This window comes from Emys orbicularis, chromosome 1 (assembly GCF_028017835.1).
Source record: "Emys orbicularis isolate rEmyOrb1 chromosome 1, rEmyOrb1.hap1, whole genome shotgun sequence".
Taxonomy (NCBI): Eukaryota; Metazoa; Chordata; order Testudines; family Emydidae; genus Emys; species Emys orbicularis.
The window spans coordinates 360343561-360364907 of NC_088683.1; the positions used below are offsets into that span (position 1 = coordinate 360343561).

General features: G+C 45.3%; 1 protein-coding gene across 1 annotated transcript in view; it reads right to left on the reverse strand.

The window, feature by feature from the left end:
- Positions 1 to 21347, reverse strand: part of SLCO2B1 (solute carrier organic anion transporter family member 2B1) — an 83419-nt gene that overhangs the window by 25747 nt on the left and 36325 nt on the right. Inside the window, exons 7-10 of the mRNA XM_065418952.1 lie at positions 17622 to 17730; positions 5884 to 6048; positions 3243 to 3435; positions 2283 to 2442 (exon numbers count right to left, since the gene is read on the reverse strand). Of these exons, the coding sequence (XP_065275024.1) occupies positions 2283 to 2442; positions 3243 to 3435; positions 5884 to 6048; positions 17622 to 17730 (627 nt within the window). The remainder of the gene's footprint in view (positions 1 to 2282; positions 2443 to 3242; positions 3436 to 5883; positions 6049 to 17621; positions 17731 to 21347) is intronic.

A 21347-nucleotide genomic window follows, 5' to 3' on the forward strand; every position in this document is an offset into this window, starting at 1 on the left:
CTCCATTATCTTTCCAGGTACAGAAGTTAAGCTGACTGGTCTATAATTCCCCGGGTTGTCCTTATTTCCCTTTTTATAGATTGGCACTATATTTGCCCTTTTCCAGTCTTCTGGAATCTCTCTCGTCTTCCATGACTTTTCAAAGATAATTGCTAATGACTCAGATATCTCCTCAGTCATCTCCTTCAGTATTCTAGGATGCATTTCATCAGGCCCTGGTGACTTGAAGACATCTAACTTGTCTAAGTAATTTTTAACTGGTTCTTTCCCTATTTTAGCCTCTGATCCTACCTCATTTTCACTGGCATTCACTATGTTAGATGTCCAATGACCACCAACCTTCTTGGTGAAAACCGAAACAAAGAAGTCATTAAGGACCTCTGCCATTTCCACATTTTCTGTTATTGTTCCCCCCCCCCCCCCCGGCCTCATTGAGTAATGGTCCTATCCTGTCTTTGGTCTTCCTCTTGCTTCTAATGTATTTGTAGAATGTTTTCTTGCTACCCTTTATGTCTCTATCTAGTTTAATCTCATTTTGTGCCTTGGCCTTTCTAATTTTGTCCCTACATACTTGTGTTATTTGTTTATATTCATCCTTTGTAATTTGACTTAGTTTTCACTTTTTGTAGCACTCTTTTTTGAGTTTTAGATCATTGAAAGTCTCCTGGTTAAGCCAGGGAGGTCTCTTGCCATACTGCCTATCTTTCCAATGCAGTGGGATAGTTTGCTCTTGTGACCTTAATAATGTCTCTTTGAAAAACTGCCAACTGTCTTCAACTGTTTTTCCCCTTAAACTTGCTTCCCAAGGGATCTTACCTACCATCTCCCTGAGTTTGCTAAAGTCGGCCTTCTTGAAATCCATTGTCTTTATTTTGCTGTTCTCCCTCCTACCATTCCTTAGAATCATGAAATATACCATTTCATGATCATTTTACCCAAGCTGCCTTCCACTTTCAAATTCTCAACCAGTTCCTCCCTATTTGTCAAAATCAAATCTAGAACAAAATCAAATCTAGAACAGCCTCTCCCCTAGTAGCTTTCTCCAGCTTCTGAAATAAAAACTTGTTTCCAATACATTCCAAGAACATGTTGAATAATCTGTGCCCTGTTGTGTTATTTTCCCAACAGATGTCTGAGTAGTTGAAGTCCCCCATCATCACCAAGTCCTGTGCTTGGGATGATTTTGTTAGTTGACTGGAGCTTCTAGGTGCTACCATTATACAAATACATAATAATAATAACACCTCATTTCTCATGCGCCACTGCGCAGCCATCAGATGGTAACAACTGTCAGTCACTGCTGACACCATTACCAAATCCGTCCACCTCTGGGCACTAACACCATTGTGATATGAGTGCATCACTAGCTCGTACACCACGGTGGCCATTGCATTACCAGAGCTCTCCATATCTATTTGTGGACATCCCATAGTGTAGTTACACTACAAGAAAACACAATTATGAAAAGGGCCCTTTTAAGTGACAACTTGTGAAGAGAGCACAGCAAACTCTGGCACTGTCATTGCCAAAAAACAGTGGGTGCCTTTGAAAAGCATAGAATATATTAAAGATTAAATAAAGGTCCCAGTAGCCAAACCTGAGCTGATTAAAAGCAGTAGAAGTGGGAAACATATTTTGCTTGCCTGATCTTTCTGAAAACTCATTGTTCACTGTCATTTTGAATGCTATACTTGCAGAAGTACTGCCCCGAACAAGGCACTGAACTATGAATTTCAGCAAAACACTGGAGAGTGCTTAAGAGGATACACCTGTGCCAAATGTTTCCTGGAACTTTCCATTCGTCCTCTGTCAGCACTACTTTCAGCAGTGATGCAAAGAGACGGCATCCAAGAGGCATGTGAGAGCCCAATTCACAATAAAGATGGAGTCCATGTCTACACTTAAACCACTATAACAACACAACTGCACCACTGCTGCTGCGCCTCTGTAGCACGTCAGCACAGACACTCACTATACAGTGACGGGAGAGGGTCTTTCATCGCTGTAGTTAATCCACCTCCCCAAGAGGTGGTAGTTGGGTAATAAAAGATTTTTTCCACGACGTAGCACTGTCTACACCAGGGGTTGGGTCATCTTAACTACGTTGCTTAGGGGGTTGACCTAACTTCTTAGGGTAGATCTGGCCAAAGATTTTCTTGCTACACAGCTGATCTAAACAGTATCACTGAACTATCAGCATTGATCTTTGCATTGGACTCTTAACTCATTAGCAATGCCAATTCAGGGCTTTAGTGCTGAGTGAAGAAAAAAACTTTACTCACCAGAACTTTATTTTCAACCACATCAGAGTTTACAACTTCACAGCCAGCAAAACATGGAGAGATGTATTCAATCCCATCAGCCCCACATATAGGGTTATAGGCCTTATCGAGGCAGTTGCATTTACTGTTACATTCAAAAGAGTGTTGTCCAACATCAGAGCTACAGTAGAAGGAAAGATATGACTAAATTAATATATACATTGTGGGTTTATGTAGTATACCATATGTATATAGATATTAGTAAACAAGAGCTTGCTTGCTTAATACTGAAAGTGTGTATTGGTGGACTCTGCCAAACCCACAGAAAAAATAATTTCCATAGATTAATTCTTGTACCTCTAAAAAAAACCCTCAAAAGTTTGAAAGTCTGGCCATGAACAAAGGATGCAGCCACTTATATACATGCCATATATTTCTCCTTCAAATACTACCACGCCATGCAAGTGGAACTGAGCAGCTCATCAGAACTAACGGTACCACATCAGGAATATGTAAAAGTAAAAAATTCCCAATTCAGAATTAATATTTTCTTCTTTAGTATCACTGTGTGTGAGCAGGTTCCTTCAGCTCTAAACTACAGTCCACACTCTGAGTAGTCAAAACTCACCCCCTACCAGGGGTCTCTTTTTCTTAATAGAGGGTAAGGTTCTGCCTGCATTTCAACATATAGAGAGGCAGCCATTATTTCAAAAATATTCTCTCCATGTTAACATCTTGGTAAATTATCAACCAGTGAATGATGAGTCAAGCATTTTCCAGTATGAATTTTTGATTCCAAATTATTTGTGATAAAATTCATTAAACTTGTGAGGTTTGTGACCTTTTCGTGATGTTTTTTGGGTTTAATTCCTGTGTAAACTTTGTGGAATGCACATGGAAAGGGACACTTTATAAATCAATCAGTCAGCCCATGAAAATGTGTCAGAGGGCCAACCTTATGGTCTATATGACAAGTGGTACCTTCGTCTGTAGTTAAGGCCAGCAACTTTCTGCGTAGGGCAGCCCAGGAAGAGGAGGGGAAAGGCAAAGATCACACAGAGGAGCATGCCAATGACACACATGCCGCCACACTGTTTCAGAGTCATTTGGAACTTCTTCATGATGGCGCCACCCACCACTATTCCAACCATTGCCCCGGGGATGTTCACAGAACCTTGGGAACAGAAACAAGAGCAGGGAGTTAAGATCTAAATATCAGTGATAATACTTCAACACCTTCCAGTCAATGCAGAACATAGTAAATGGATTAAATGGTAACTGATAGATCTCAAAACGTCATTGTAAATAATAATTCCCTGTTCTTTTCATCTCATCTTTCATCAGTAGATCTCAAAGCATTTTACAAGCACCACGTCTCCATTTTACAGAGGGAGAAACTAAGAAGTGAAGTCACTTGCCCAAGGTCACCCAGCAGACCAGTGGTAGAGCCAAGAATAAAACCCAGGTCTCCTGAGGCCCAACCCAGTGCTCTATCCATGAGACCCACTGTCTCCTGTAGGAGGGAATGGGAAATCATCATCCAGTGAGATTGATCACTTCTGCCATTTCCACATTTTCTGTCATTGTTTCTTGATGCAGGAACCAATTGATGACATGCTAAGGGCATGTCTGTATGGCGAGTTAGAGCATGACAATCTGGGGTGTAAATCCATGGAGCTCTACTGAGCCATGCACTCACTGGCCATATGGACTTTCCTACGTCAAGCTAAAAGTTCTGTTTGAAACTGCAGTAGATCAAAGGGCACTACCCAACTTTTAGTATGCAGTGGCAGGATCCCATGGCCCATGAGTGCTTCGCACACTATAACACTGCAGATTTACACTCCAGCTTGCTGGGCACCAAGTTGCCATGTGGAGAAACCCTAAGGCTTGTATTATACTGGAGGTCATTCTAGATGATAAAAATAGTTCCTTTGAACTTAAAATCGATGAATCATCTGGGGATGATCTCAGAGCTCTTAAAATATTTTAGTTACTTCTCAGCCACATTTCCTTCCTGGGGAACTAGGCCCTTGATATATTTAACACTCTTCCCTGACATCTGTGCTCAAATAACATCCGCAGTTGAGTTCCTATTATCACATCTTAAGTCAAAGATAATCAGGCCTTTGCTGAGTGGACCGTAGGGTGTGGAAAGCACTTCTGATTTCTTTCACTGCCCTCCAGGAATTAAAAACAGTGGAGAGTGATTAAGCAAATTCACTCAGGTTGTAACACCTCCCAAGAGGTACCATCACCTGGAGAGGCTCGCATATACTGGTTCAAACTGGATTTTCTAGAGAACCAATAGACAAAGAAAGGACTGTTGGATAAAGTGCCTGAGTCTAAAATGAGTCAGGGCCTTCCTTCTGATCCAGCAAATGGACAGCACCTTCTGCCTAAAGGAAGGGCCCCAATCCTTAGGGAAGGGTTGGAGGGACTGGCACCAACCAGGGCCTTTGTGGAGATGAGGGTGGTGATCTCTGATAAGCTTATTAGAATGAGTGTAGGTTCTTTATTGTTTGTAATATGTTTTCTCTGTAAAGCTTTCACCTTAAGAATAAATGTGCTTGCTTAGAAAGGGCTGTGTGGTAACTTAAAACCATGTGCAATTACACTGTTTATAGCTTCTGTGGAGAAAAGCAAAGGGGGCCTGCTCAGGTGGTCTGACTTGCTGGGGAATTCACGGTGTAAGCAGAGACCTGTGCAGCCTGGGAATTCCCTAGTTAGGAGGGAGTGAGATGCATGTCTCTGCACAAGAGAGGCCATGGCTGGGGAGCTGGAAGCCTGAGAGTGGGTGCCCTTGCTGAACAATATGTGGGAATACAGTTGCAGTTGCCCTGAACTCTGATATTATCTTTGATTTCTCCACACATGAAGAGAAAACAGATGGGACCATCTTTTTGTTCTGTGTTTGGACAGCACCTAACACAATGGGGTGTTGGTCCTTGACTGGGGCTCCTAGGCACTGTCATGATACAAATAAATAATAACTTTTAGTCCTAATGATTTTTATTTTAGTTTAAGAGGACACAGAATATCCACCCCTCCCCCCAGCCAATGTTTGCATCTGAGACTATATCTGAGAGAGGGAGATTGCATTGGCCTGAGTCCACAGAGAGTTAAAGGTGCAGTACGCAGAAACAGAGTTATTGCACTTAAATAGAGAGGTGCACCATATATCTATTTAACAAAGGGGACACTGAGGCACAAACATCTTACGTGGCTTGCCCAGAGCCACATAACTAGCTCAATGGAAGAGAAAGGAGCAGAATTCAAGAGTCCAAGTCCTGTGCGATAACCACTAGAAAAACTCCCTCTGCAAAACTGTATGATCTTCAGTCAGTTTCAGTGAATGCTGAATATACTTTGTAGACCTGTTCCTGACCGACTTTGTAAATGAGCCCCACCCATCTCCAGCCCTACCTACCTCGCTTCTGGGCAGATCAGTCTGCATGTATTTGGTTGTTGTCATGTGAACTGGGTTTTGTTTGAGTTTTGCTGTCTCCCATGTAAAATTGCATTGAGTTTGGGGTAGCCTATCAGGAAACAAGGGCTTCAGTGCTCCCTAGCATGTACAGTAAGAGCTGGAATGTCTCCAGTAGTAACAGGCAGTACTTACCTATGATCATGTTGGCAAATGATGCAGTGAGAGAGAACTGCCTCTCCAGGAATTTGCCCATGAATGTTGCTAAACCGGCAACCATGGCAGACAGATTGACTTGGGCCAAAACCACCAGCAGATAGACTGGATGCCGGAGATTTCTCAACAAAACCACAGGAAAGACTGAAATGAAAAAGGAGAATTAGTAACAAAAACATATTAATATACAGAGCTGGCTGAAAAAGGGAATTTCCATCTCATGGCAGGTTAGCATGCATCCCACTAGCATTATAATAGTTATAATAATATAATACAGTGATAAGAGTAGTAATAATAGAGAGACAACTAGTGAGGAGGTTTGTGAAACAGATACTGGAAATTAGTTCTAAGTTTCTGTAATTCCTCTTCTGATTTTCAGGGGCAGCTTAAGAAGAGTCTTCTAATTATACAAGACTTAAAATAAGTGACACAGCATTGGCTCCAGGTCAGCCAGAACACATACACACAAATATTTAGCCAACTTCCATGCTAATAAATCTTTAACAGCTATGGCAGAAATTGGAAGAGGGGGGCAGAAAGGGGCATCTCCATATCTATTGAATAGACATGATTAACGGATGATAAGACCTTTTCATATTTATCAACTGCTGAAAAACACACACATTAAGACCTTTGAATGGTATTTACTACAGTTCTAAACATGCACACACACATCAAATACAAAAGACCTGAGTTAATGCCACATCAAGTTTTTAAATGCATGAGTCAGGACATTCAGAGTTAAGGTTCTTAAAGCACCGCTACTGTGTCTCCTTATATGTGTGGATTGCAATAGGGTCTTTCATTATGTGAACACACTTTTGTAGCCGTTTTCACCCCAGGATCTCCAAGTGCGTTACAAAAGGTGGTTAAGTATCATTATCCTCTCTGGGTGGCTGGCGAAACTGGCACAGAGAGGTTAAGGGCAAGACTGTGCCATTTCCATGCAACACTGCATTGTGGTGCAGCCCCCCTCCCTGAACTTCCTGCTTTACAGGTGGGTGTGTATATTTGGAGGTGGAACCAACTTCTAGGGTGATGTAGCCTCCACCCTGCCATGATGTGCATGGCCTGCTCCATGGAGCGGGGAGGCACAAGCCTGATCTTCCCCCTTTTTGAGTGGTTTGTGCCCCTAGGAAGGCAGATGTGGGGAGTTGTATGGAGTGCAGGGACTGTGAATACATCAGGCTCTTGTGCTGGGTACAGGGGAGGGAACCCACACAGGTGCCAGTCACAATCTTGTCCGTGGTTTGCCCAGGGTCACCTGGTAAGACAGTGAGAGAGTCAGGAGAATCACCTAGGAGTCTGGACTCCCAGAGCCCTGTTCTCACCATAGCTCATATGTATGGATTGTAATTTATTACTTATATAGCACATTAGATTTTCCTGGTGCCTAATGAATCAAAGGAATGACCAAAGGCGAGCTCATGATCTCAGCTGAACCACTGCAAATGCAGAGCTCCACTGGCTTCAGTGGATTTACTGTGAACTTACACTGCTGTGAGTGAGATCAGAATGGGAACCAGAGTCTCTTTCTCTTAAAATCTAGGGGCCAAAGTCTGAGATTCTTATTTCATTTGTATTGAGTTCTTACTCGGGTGAGCTCACACTGCAGTGAATGGGAGTTCGCGTAGGTAAGGACTGAGTAGAAAGAGAGAAAGTGCCTCAGGATTTGGTCCCGTGTACAGTATGTATCTCACACTGCCCAATGTTGTTTTGTCACACAGGCTGCTGTAGACACACACAGCCCATGCAAAATTTGCCTCTGCATTTCCTTTCCTTGGGCTTCGTGCAGGGAGTCTGTTATAATGAACTCAGAAAGCAGCTGTGAAGTTGTAAAAGGTTTATTTCCTTGTTCACTGCTGCTGCAATTCCGGCATCTTTTTCTTTTGATCATAAAAAAGTACATTTTTGGTTACAGACAAGAAAAACTAAGATGAACGCCCTAGGGGCTGCATCCTTGCTCTGGAATTCAGAGAAGAAAACAGTTTCACTTGCACAGCCCAGGCACCAGAACAAACAATCCCCTCCACCGGGGAATCAGAAAAAATGGATAACATCCACCATGGGCAACAGTGCAATTTCCCGTTCTGTTCAGTCCAGCAGTGTGAAAGTCGTCTTTCATACGAAGTAGGAACCTCATGTCCCAGTCATGCCTCTACCACCCTATAAATAGCAAAGTTCCTTGCAACTCTTTGTATATCTTTGTGTCAACTAAATAAAACACACAGCCGAAGATCCCTTCCAGATAAACAGTAAATGATTTTCCAGATGTGGACTCTAATTCCTTCTACTGATTTCAGCATAATATAATAGTAGTATTTAATGTGTGGGAATAATGCCGGGGGTCACAACAAATGTGTACCGTGAATTCGGGAAGTCTGAGCAACTCACAAATGATGGGGAAATGTCTGGCACCTTTTCCAAAACGAGGGCAATCTGTGGTCTGACATCCTGAGTCGGCGTGTGTCTAGGATCTAAAGCCATTTGGCTAGACATATTCTACCACCATAACATCACAGAACCCGAAATGTTATGCTTGGTAGATCTTCTACCTCACCTCATGCTATAATCTTAACTCTGAGCCCTGGAGCTGGCACTAGCCACTAGAAATAAATTTTAAGTGTGGGTCAGCGTGGGAGGCCCTTCAATAAGCAGAGACGATGACTATGCCACATTCGGTGTTATGACCCATCATTTGCCAGCATTTTTTTTCACCACTGGCAATTCTTTTAATCAAGATTGGAATTTTTTTCCTAAAAGCTATGCTCTAGTTCAAATAGGAATTAATTCAGGAAAGTCTTGTGGCCTGTATTATATAGGAGATCAGACTAGATGATCACAGTGGTCCCTTCTGGCCTTAAAAAAGTGATGACTCTGCAGGCACTAAAACTGCCCTTCGCAGAGTTAGGGTTAGCTATGTTAAATGGTATGGGGACTAGATTGCCAAAGCTGACACTGTCAGATGAGGTGAGGTGCATCTGCCTTTCTAGGGATCAGGGATCCCTCATTTTGCCACTGAGTTATGTAAGTCATCCAAGCAGAGGACCACAATGGTTGATCCTTGCCGTGGGGATTTGTACTAGTAACATCTCACAACTCTAGGATGCAGAGAAGGCACACTGGTCAGCTGTAGGCCAGGTGTAACTAACTCCTGGTCACTATGGGTATGTCTATGGGTATGGGGCTGGCCCGTGACAGCTTATTAGAGCTCGCAGGGGTCAGGCTACAGGCCTGTTTAATTGCAGTGTAGATGTTCAGACTCTGGCTACAGCCTGAGCTCTGGGACGCTCCCACCTCTCAGGGTCCTAGAATCTGGGCTTCAGCCCAAGTCCAAACATCTACACTGCAGTTAAATAGCCCCTTAGCCCAAGCTCCATGAGCCCGAGTCAGCTGGCACATTGCAGTGTAGACATACTCTAAGCCAAACTAAATGAATTGTTTGCCTAATGAAGACAAGTTGTAACAGTTTCTCCTACAGCATTCATGTACGCTGTCCCTGCTTTCCTTAGTATTATCTGGGAGGTTAGAGTGCTGCAATATCTGTCGGGGCAGGTTGGGGCATCACTCAAAGAGGTCAGAGTTAAGGTTGTGGGGTGGGGATGTTGTGTACTTTCCCCCTATTTCCTGGTTTTCAGAGGTTTCAGTGTACGTGAACTCAACATTCTGGAAGGGCACAGGTTAGGGGCGGGCAGGCTTATCTCTGCCTTAACGAGAAAGTGGTGAAATGGGCATGATTAAAGGGCACTTGTGGATGGCCATAAAGGTACTTTCTGGGCACACCTCTCAGCTCAGATACCAGCTCCTACCTCCTCCTGGCCATTCTAAGACCCTGGTAGGGGCCATGGGAAGGATGATAGAGCTGTGAGGAGTGTGTGTACCAGCTGTAGGCAGAGAAAGAGAAGAGAGTTGAGCTCCAGAGTCCCTACCTCACAACTGGGCCTAGTGCATGGGACAAGGACTCTGCACACCCATTGGCAGCAGGTGACGTGGGTATGAAGTGACCCACACATCTCAGTGGGGTGGTCCCAACTGAATTAGAACACCCCCTGGTGAGGAATGAATCCTGAATTATATGTCTGAGAGGTGTGAAATGCTATATTCATCTCAATGGATGGTCTCACCGCCTCTCCTTTCGTCTCAGTGCCCAGGTGCCTTTGCTATGCTCTGAGTATTATCTGTTCTCAGCTCCCTTCCCCCGTCTCAGCACAGTCTGCCTGGTGCATGCACGAAGGGCACCTGTTCCTAGTGCCAGGCACAGGTACAGCTTGTCCTGCCCCGCAGGAGTTTAATGAGCCTCTCCTGTCAGAGAACTGCTTCGTCCTGGCTGGGGCTTTCGGGCTGGACTCTCTGTCATTTTCAATGTGGCAGCTAATACCTCCCATAGCTGCCCATCTCTGTACCCCAGACCATGCTTCATTTCCTGGGCACAATACTACCCACCCAACTGAACATCCCTCAATAGAACCATAGATAGTAGAGATGGAAATGACCTACTGGAAGCTAAATCTCAGTCATACATGTCGTTCCAGTCACTGTAATGGGAGTACGAATGTGACCAATGTCATCCAGACCATCTGCGCAGAAGCCAAGGCTGCTCCCTGTTGTAGTCTGGCTTTTCTAATTTGGAGTAATTCTGGTGATGCAGCTTTGCTAACTTTCCTTGGGTAACTGACCTCATTGTTTGAAAACATCCCCAGTGCCTTGCCTGAATTTTTTCCCATACACCATTTCATCCTCTCATTGCTAGTTATTATTCATTTAACTGCTTTAAGAGCATAAGAACATAAGAACGGCCATACTGGGTCAGACCAAAGGTCCATCCAGCCCAGTTTCCTGTCTACCGACTGTGGCCAATGCCAGGTGCCCCAGAGGGAGTGAACCTAACAGGTAATGATCACGTGATCTCTCTCCTGCCATCCATCTCCACCCTCTGACAAACAGAGGCTAGGGACACCATTCCTTACCCATTCCTTACATAGACACAGTTCTTCCCACCCTTGAAATTCACTCCTCAGATATTTATAAACCGTTATCTTCTCCCATTGGGCCTAAGCCTGGAAGAGTCACAGTACATACAACTCCCAGTGACTTCCAGAGGAGTTGAGAGAGCTCAGCACTTTGCAGGATTGGGTTCTGGAGGAGGAGTCCAGACTAGGAGAGTAAGAGCCCAATTCTGGTCTCACTGAAGTCAATGATAAAAATCCTATTGACTTTGGTTGTGCAAGATCAGACCTCTAGGGCCAAATTCTGCTCCCACGTACACCCATATAATCTCACTGAAGTCAACAGGGCTGAACAGGTGTAGGTGACAGCACAATTTGTTCTTTAATGGTCATTTTCATTTTGTAACTTCTAAATCAACAGAACAGCCCATCTGGGCATTTCCTTCTGCTCCAGCTGAACTGAGCAATTTAAGGCCCAACTCAGCAAAGCATGGAAGCACTGTAAGCATGCACTTAAGTGTTTGGCTAATTAGCAAATGGCCTTAAACATATACTCAAATTCTTTGCTGAATTGCAACATAAACTTGCATGTCACATGGAATCATCCCAAAGCTTGGCTCAGCTCCAAGTAGGTTTTTTAAGCCATCAGTTTTAAAAGAAAGCTCTTCCTGTTCTGTTCAGGCCAGCAGTGTGAAAGCTAACAGACGGCAGAGCTCTTTCCACCGGGAATACACTGTGAAATATATTTTCCTTTCCAAAAGAAACATTTCTAATTATAATTGGCATCTGTGAGCTCAGTCCGGGAAATGGCCATCTCTCAGGCCTGTCACTGTGGAGCCCAGTGCCAAAGCCTGTAAGCCTATTTTGAAAGTGCTTTAATATTAATAATGAGCCAAATCCAGAGCGAACTCACTGAAGCCAATGGGTGTTTGCCTGAGTAAAGGCTCAGTAAACACTGGGTCAGGATGGCCTCCAGATGTGGCCCATAAATTATACATAGCACTTACACCTAGAACATTGGACCTTCAAAATGTTTATAGAGTGTAGATTTATTAATATGTATTTTTACAGAGTGTAAACACTAAGGAGGGAGAGGAATTATTTAGTGTGGTATCTGGGGATCTAACTACAAGCAATGGGATTAAATTAAAAAGGGAAAATTTGGAATGAATATCAGGAAAACCTTCTTGTGTTAAATCCCCAGTCAGGTACTGATGCTGCTACCCCTACTCACGCTGAGCAGCACCGACACTTAGATTGGTGACCTTCCTGTGTAAGTGCTAGTAGCCACTAGGGCCTTTTTGTGCTGCGTGAAAACAACAACAATGCACTAGCTAATTCAGTATAGGGAACAATCTTGTAGTGGCTCCAGGAAGATGGACTAGAGGGCATAATAGGTCTTTTCTAGCTCTAATTCCTATGATTCTCCAAGTTCCAGGTTCTTAGCTCTATATTTAGATTACTTGCTCACACACCTCCCATTCACATTGGTTTTAAAGAGAGAAGGCATAATGTCAGATGAAAGGAGACCTTCCTACAGTGGCTACAGGTCCACTCGCCAAATGGAAGCTGAAGCACACTCTGCTTCCTGGCTCGCCTGTGGGCTGTCTGATGGCTCTCTGCAGTGACAGCACTAGTCTTAACCCGGGTTCTCCAAACTGAGCGATTGTGGGCAGGATTTTCCCAGTTGTCAGTGGGAAAGCTGAATTTCTTGAGGCCTTGCTTGACTTTGTCGCTGTACTGGAGCTTTGGCCTTCCACTGCATTGCAGGCAGTTCTTAAATTGGCCATAGAGCGCAGCCTTCAGCAAATGATCTTGAGGCATACCCTCCATGTGTCCCAGCCAGCATAGTCTGCATAGAGTAGACTGTAGGTTGGTTCTCTCAAGGACCTCGTTATTGGTGATCTGTTGGTCCCAAGTAACTCCAAAGATTTTTCTAAGACAGTGGAGGTGGAAACTGTTGAATCTCTGCTTCTGCTTGGGGTACGTAACCCAGCTTTCACAACTGAAAGGAGGGTATTATGGACACAAATCTGATAAACAGACACCTTTGCGTTCAGGGTTAGCAACTTGTTATTCCAAACACATCAGGTAAGTTTGCCAAAGGTAACAGAAGCTTTACCGAGTCTCACGTCAAGTTCCCTATCAAGGTTAAGTGAGCTGGTAAGAATTGAGCCGAGAGAGCAGAAGTGATCCACAGTGTCCAGAGCTTCATTATTGACATAGATTTTAGTGGAATGTTGGTACCTTGTGACATGACAACTGTTTCCTTGATACTGATTACCATGCCAAACTTCTATATTACTGCATTGAAATGTCAAAACAGCAATGTGGTGTAAAAACTGGATTTTTTCCCCTTCTTTCTCCATCAAATAAATTTCAGGAAGTATAAAAGTTTATTGATTATTCAGACTGGAGACTCTGCAGATATTTTGTTTTTATAAGCTGCTGCGCACAAAAGACTATTAAAGCCAATAAAACAATAAAGTTTAGCATCAGAAAGAATGAACAAAATAAATAAGGTAAATAATAGAAACTGGGAGCAAAATTCTAATCTGAGTTACACTGGGGTAAACTGGGGATGAGACCATTGACTTCACTGGAGTTACTCCAGATTTATATCTAAATCCAAATTCTGGTTCCATTGAAGTCAATAGGAGTTTTCTCATATAATGTGACTGACCAATGTAAAGTGGCACTGAATATCAACATTTTATCTCTCTATATATACTGTACACACACACCCCTAAACACCCAGGTCTGCCTACTTATAGTCTTACCATCCCATTGGACATGGAGCCTAGAGAGATATCCGTTGCTGCCAGTTATTCTGTACTGGAACAATAGAACAGTACTTGTATGCAGAGCAGCAGGCAAATAATGCAGATTTCCATTGAACCCAGACAAAAGGGCATAAGGCGCTTATTTAGCCATGGTCTAGGAACATCAGATAGTTTAACATACTGGGGCAGAAGCTTTGTAACTGAATGCTGCTGCAATTGTTGCTTTTAGAAATCAGTGTTAAATGCTAACAATGAGCAGGCTATTTGTGTCTCTAGAGTACTATACCAATAATGCAATCCAGTACTGAGTGCCAGCATCACAGCTCTGTAATGCCACTTCCAGTGCAGTCTTTAGTAAGTGTTATTATTTCTTAGTTATGTACCACTGGCCACTTTACAGTCAGGTCTCTACCTGGAAGACCTTAGAATATAGAATCATAGGATTGGAAGGGACCTTGAGAGGTCATCTAGTCCAGTGCCCTGCATTCATGGCAGGACTAAGTATATAGTATAAGATATACTAAATATATCTTAGAGTCTCAGCCATAGAGAATGTGGAGGCTTAACAGAGAATTGGAAACAAACAGAAATAGGAAGATGTGAAATTTCAGTAGAAATACCCAGGGGACACGGCCGGCTCTAACTTTTTTGGCGCCCCAGGCAAAAAAGAAGAGCGCCGCCCCGCTGTAACACCCCCCACCCAGTGCCGCGCTGCCGACTCCCCGCCCCCAGCGCCGGGCCGGGCCGCCCAAACCCCCGCCCGATTGCCGCGCCGGGCCGCCCAAACCCCCACCCCCGAGCGCCGGGTCGCCCAAAACCCCCGGAGCGCCGGGCCGCCGAACCCCCCCGAGCGCCGCACTGGGCCACCGAAACCCCCCAAGCGCCTTGCCAGGCCGCCCAACCCCCAGCCCCTGAGCGCCTCGCCGGGCCACCCAAACCCCTGGAGCGCCGCGCCGGCCAACCCCCCCGCTCCCGCCCCAGCGCCGCGCCAGGCCGCCCAAACCCCCGCCCCCGCCGGAGCACTGCGCTGGGCCGCCCAAACTCCCGGAGCGCCGCGCCGGGCTGCACCGGGCCACCCAAACCCCCGCCCCACCCCAGCGCCGCGCCGCCGAAACAAAAAAAAGCCCCCTCGAGCGCAGCCCCGCGACCAAAAACAAAAACACCGTGAGCGCCCCCCGCCACTCCAACACTGGCTGCCCCTTATAAGGTGCCGCCCCAAGCACGTGGTTGGTCGGCTGGTGCCTGGAGCCCGCCCTGCCAGGGGATGAAAAACATTGCAGAAAAGGCAAGTGTCTTTGAAAAATAACTGAAAATAGGCTACTGTCTAGTTGTGCACATAGGAAATCTTATTACTATTTCCCTCATCCTCCTTTCCCTTTCCTCCTGTTGTTCATTACATTCATGGATTATAGCTGGTTGTATATTAGGGCCTAATTTTGCAAAGTCTCACCTCATTGTTACCTTGCACTTCCCCTGGCTGTTTGTGGTATCCACCTGTTAGCTCTCATCGTATACTTAGATTGTAAACTCTTTGGTGCAGAGACCACCTTGTTGTTATGTATATATACAGTGCCTGGCATGGTGGGCCCCGATCTCTGATTGGAGCCCCTTGGTGCTACTGCAATACAAACAGTAACACAATGTGTGTAATTTTTGATTGTAAGCTCTTCGGGGCAGGGACAATATCCCTCAGTATATTTGTTCAGTGCCCCCTCGCAAAATGGGGCCCCAATCCTGAGTGAGGACTTTAGATACTATTAAAAATAAATAACAATACTGATGAATAAGTGAAAATGGTGGAACTATACAGCATTAATTTATGTGCATAAGAATTTGCAGGATCGGGCCTTCAGCTTGTAAGTTCTTTTGAGACAGGGAATGTGGCTTCCTATGTATTTGTACAGTATCCAGCACCATGGGGCCCTGAGCTTGATTGGTGGCAGTGGTCACTGGTGCAGCAATAATAATAAATAATCCTGACTCCCATGCTCTGTGTCTGCTGCTCTCACAACTCCAGGTGAAGAAAAGGTGAATTTGTTCCCACCTTTATCAAGCAGAGGAAATTATTTTTACATTTAAAGTCTGTTTGCAGCCAAACAGAAAAGCGAGCCTGTGCGCTGTGAATTCATTCTCTGGCAATGGCTTCCATAGCAGATTTGCTTAGTGTACCAGCTGCAACAAGATATTCCTAAATGATAATGCAACAAGGGCAACAGGTGATCAAAAAAACCCAGTTTGCTTGTTTAATTTAGAATAGAGCTAGCAAGTGAATGGTGTAACTAGCCAAAGAGACTTCAGCTCACTTTCCCATGGCTGGGTCAGCTCTGCATTGGGGGCAGGGCTGGCTCTGGCTTTTTGGCCGCCCCAAGCAAAAAAAAAAAAAACGGGTCGGCCAGAACGGCAAAGCAAAAAAAAAACCTGTGGCGCGGCTGGAGCGCGGGTGCAGGGGGACCGGCTGGGGGGGGGGAGGGAGAGGGAGCGGGTGGGAGAGAGAGAGAAGGGGGCGGCCAGGGCTACAGCAGGGGCGCTGCCACGCGGCCCCTCCCGCTGCGCCGCTTCCTGCCGCCTGCGGCGAGGGCTCCGCTCTGGTCAGCGGGGAGGGAAGGAAGAGGACTTCCCTGCAGGGCGCTCTGGTTTTCCGCGCCGCCGCCCCCTTCAGGGCGGCCAGAGCGAAACAAGAACAAAAAAAAAGCGGCCGTGCCCTCCTAGGATTGGGCGGAATGCCGCCTCCAACAATCTGCCGCCCCAAGCACCAGCTTGCTCAGCTGGTGCCTGGAGCCGGCCCTGATTGGGGGTAATAAAAATCAGGGCTTCCAGCAAATTATAGTGATGAGATTTAGGAAACTCAGAGGAAGCAAACATGAGGCCAACATCAGAAAGTCACTTTTCTAAAGTGAGAGCCACAGTTGGGATTATTTCCTTCAAAACCCCCATTGGAATACACTCCAAGAATGAAACCTGCTGACCTACCCCAGCACAGACAGACCTTCGCTGTACTTATAAGAACACCATAGCACATTAGCCAAGTCTGACTTCTAGACAAGCCAGCTGTGACAGATGAAGGTAACCTGGCACAGATATTTTATACAGTAGAATTTTACCTCTAGAAATCCTATTTCCAAGCAGAGCCCATTTTACTTATTGCACTGGGAGGGGCAGACTGTTCCCAGCCTATATGTGCTCATGGTCCTTCAGATATAGTTCCCTTTAAGGATTTTAGGAAGGAACGGAGGTAACCCCCTTGAGGGCAGGACTTTAGACATGTGGAGAAAGTTTAGTACTTTTGAGCAACAGCAGCAGTGTTGCAAGAGTCAACTCCTATGCCAGGGATGAGCTCCTGGAAGCTCCTCCCGCTCCTCTGGGCCCTGTGCCAGGACACAGCTCCTGCAGAGTCCTCCAGGCCCTGCACTAGGACCGGGCTCCTGGAGGTTCTTTCCACTCCCTGTGAGCCCTGTGCTGGGACAGGGTTCCAGCAGGCTCCTCCCTCTCCCTGTGGGCCCTGTGCTAGGCCAAAACTCCCGCATGCTCCCTCTGCTCCTGCTGGACCCTGCATCAGGATGGGGTGGCTAGATTTGAGGCTTGGGTCCCCATTTCCTGGTTTGCATGAGGTCCTGCCTGCCACCAGTGCAGTGAGAGGTTGAGAGCCCGCTGTTAGGAAGTGCTGAACTAACAGCAGAAATAGGTCATTCAGGTTAATACGGGGAGGAGTGTGGTACTTTGTTTGATACACTCGTAAACGTTCTGCATTATCAGATCAATAACAGCTCTACAGAGCAAACTTTAGCACACTGCATCCTGGCTATGTGCTAAAGCTGCATCTGCGGGTCAGGCTGTGTACATGGAGCAAGTTATAGTCCCATCTTAGACTTTTTATCACTGGTGGTGCATATTAGTAGCAAGCTCTTCATTGCTAGGAGGGTGATATATGCTTGGGTGAGAAGAGGAGTCACTTCAGAGACTTTAAAAGGAGGGGAAAACACCAACTTACTTTTTATGAACTGGGTTAAGGAGAGGTTTTGCAAGATTTCCGATTTGGATTTAAGCTGGTTCAGTAGGTCTTTGCTCGTCTTAACTTTACTCTTGCTCCCTTTCACCACCTGAGAAAAGACAAAGAGACTTTCAGTTCTGGACACGCTGACAGCTGTTCTACTGAACTCACTTGCTCCTCCAAGCTGCATCACAGCTGTGTTATTTAAAGAAATGAAAACACATTCATTCTGATTTATGGCCCAGCATTCCATCCACAGAGGGATAAAGAGAATGCCCTGTGTTTCACTCGAGAAGGCTCTCAAACAGTTTACAAGTTAAATAAGAATCTTTTCACCCCCCATGGAGAGGCAGCCACTTCTGGGATGGTATGTGGCAGCTGTTTAACAGCAATATATACAGTAGTTATGGGCAAGAAGTGAAGAATACTGTATCCAATTGAAACTGCAAGAGGAATTTAGGACAGCAAAATGCAATTCTCTCTGTTTGAACTTGACCAGGATACCAAGAAAAAGCCCCTGTTTCGTTTCCTCTTCTCTGGTGTTTTTAGTGGCCATTTTTCTTCTCCATATTACAGGATTGTCAACATTACTAAGTTGAACACTTGTATCTTAGTTCTCACACAGACATCCTGCTGCCCAGAGGCCTTTGAAGACAGTGAAATGCCATTGACACAAGACCAATCCGTTGTGTGACTTCTTTGGTTATAGAACCTCCTGCTGCCAGCTGACTCCCAATATATAATAAAGCCATTCACCCATTCAATGTCATTGTCATCTACATGCAGCATCGGCAGGTTGTTCATTTCCATTTTATAGGAGGCATGCATGGCTTCAGTTTTATCACCACTGATCTTAAGTCCAATAGATTCTGCAGTTTTTCACAGACCTTCCAGCATTGGTTGTAGTTGGTTAGTAGTCTCTCCAAGTAAGACAATAAAATCCGCATACTCGAATTCTTCTAAAGACGTATCTTTAAATTTCACACTTCTTACTTTGGTCTCAATCAGCCTTGGCATCAGATAGAATCAGGATTGTGCTAGGAATACATTATTTAACATTCTAATAGACTATCAAAAACCAGTCTGTAATACAACTGTTGACCCTCATACAACTAAATGTACCATGGTACAGTTCCTCCACCAGGCACATTAACGAAGGCCTCAGGCACCCCATACTGGCATAGCAGTATTCACAGTGCTGATCAATGCTTTGAGGCAAAAGCAGCTGCAAAGTCTATAAATGTAATGTTAACTTCCTTTTGTTGCCCTAGTCATTTTTCAATAACATTCTGCAGAGCATATATAGCATGGATTGTAGATTGACTTGTACAGAAACCACAGTTGGGTCCATCTTGGTTCTTCCCATCAATGGTTCTTCATTATAGCCCCATCCACTATGATTTCTTCCCCCCTCCCTCCGAAGTCTTCTTGCTCAGAAGGATGTGTTTCCTTTCACAAACAGCATTGCCAGTCGGACACACTGCCACCTCCCAGCCAGCAACCTATAGGTGGTATGTCAGATGGTGATGGTATCTGATGAGCCAGACTGTGAGTTCAGCTCCTCAGACATCTTCAGAGGCAAATCCCTACTCCTTCCCCACTTTCTACAGATACACTTATTCCTGAATCTGTCCCATGTCAGACTAGACGACCCTTGCGGTTCCTTGTAAACCCTATGGTTCTACGATTCGATGGTTCTATGAGTTACTCAGAAGGAAGATCGCCATCTATGGAACCACCAGCACCACTTCCGGAGTATCAGGGTGTTCCACCAGGAAGCCTTAGGGAGACACGACCAGGCTGGCCTTCCTTTAGCTTAAGCTAACTGAGAGGCTCATGCTGTGCCACTCTGTGATACTACGTGAATGGGATGTTGTAGGTATACTGGCCCTTTGGTACCTTCCTTGAGACCCTGCAGACACGGTCCACTCAGCTTGGAGTTATGCCCCTAGAGAGAGACCCCACGGAGCCAAACAGTGATGTGGGGACTTGAGGTCAAATCCCAGCAGGTGTTGGGACCAGGTTTTCTGATTGTCTTTTTTGGGGGGACTCACTGAGCTGACAATAGCTGGGGGAAGCCCCAGACTTCCTATGCATGCTTGAGTTAATGAGGTGTAGCTGAGTCCAGCTAGGTTCAGAAAGAGGCAGATCTCCTTTCCACAGAGGAAACAGATGGAAGTTGTCTGCTAGCAGGATAGGGCTCTGGTGAGAAAAATAGTGTCCCTATCTATGTGGTATTTCATCTGCAGGGAGAGCACCCACAGGCTTTGCCAATCTAGTTTTATTTTGGATGCACTAGAAAAAAATAACATATAAATACCCCCAGAATGCAAGAGAGAGATTTTTCTCTGCTTAACCTGGAGCTCCTGCTGAGGTCTCTCCTGCTGTGCAGAAGGTAGCCCTTGAGACTTAGTGAAAAACATGGTGACAGGTACTATTTTAATATTAAATAAATAAGGGATAAGAATCCATCAGGCCACAAAAAATCAATTCAGAATGAATTTCCTCAGTTAATGAGCAGGTCAAGCTCCCATCAAACAGCTCATTATACCTCCTCCAGCAAATGCTGGTCCCCTTTAGTTTTTTTTTATTTTTGTATGTGCTTTATTAAAACAACCAACCTGCAGGGCAGGGCCGGCTCCAGGCACCAGCTTAACAAGCAGGTGCTTGGGGCGGCCAAGGGAGAGGGGCGGCACCTGCGGCAATTCAGGGGCGGCAGGTCCCTCACTCCCTCTAGGAGCGAAGGACCTGCCGCTGAACTGCCGCCGCCAATCGCGGCTTTTTTTTTTTTTTTTGATTTTTTTTTTTTTTGCTTGGGGCGGCAGAAATGCTGGAGCCGGCCCTGCTGCAGGGGACTCATTTATATCACACTGGATAATTATTTTTAGCAATTGGTTGCTTCTGTTTTTAAAACTTTGTGCTGAAAATCTGAACACGGAGACAAATCCATCCCTGTTGCCTTCTTGTGCCGTGGCCGCTCACACATTAGTGCCACAAACACACCCTGTTAATTTGGTTCCTCAAATAATACAGTGCATTTCTAACATCTTCTGCAAGTGCCTTACAAAAATTAATGAAAGAATCCTCACAACATCCCAACCCCAGGAGGTAGGCCAGTGTGGTTACCCCCATTTTGTATATGGGGAAACTGAGGCACAAAGGTTGACTGAGTTGCCCATGGTCTGATAGGAAGCCTGTGACAATGCTTTTCTGATTGCTCGTCATGTACTTTAATCACAAGACAACCCTTCCCCCATGCTGGCAAGCTCAATTTAGATGTGGTTTTAGAATAGCCTCTCCAGAATTCTGCCTCAGTGTTTTCCTTTAAGCTGTTCATGTTTATTGGAAGTACCAAAAATAGGCAACATAAGTGGCTGCATAACTGCCAAAGAGCCTTAAAGGGGCTTTGTTCCATAAGCCAGTCTTGCTCAAGCTAAAAATTAGAGACGTTATCTTCACTTCACTTCCTGAACACTACTGCAATATAATGGTGCTGGTGCAGAACAGGGGCCTCGTGTCTCTTCCAGAGGGCTCCCCATTCGGCACTCAGTAAAGTCCGTTACGATCCCTCAGAATGGGCGAGGCAACATCCAGGTGAAGTTGTGATTTACTCAGACTCTGATTTGCTGAATACCCTTGACTCCTGTCGGCGTCCTCATTGCTCCTGAACTCTTCTAACTGACGCTGGTAGGAGTTGTGGGGGCTCAGCATGTGCTAGGAGGCTCT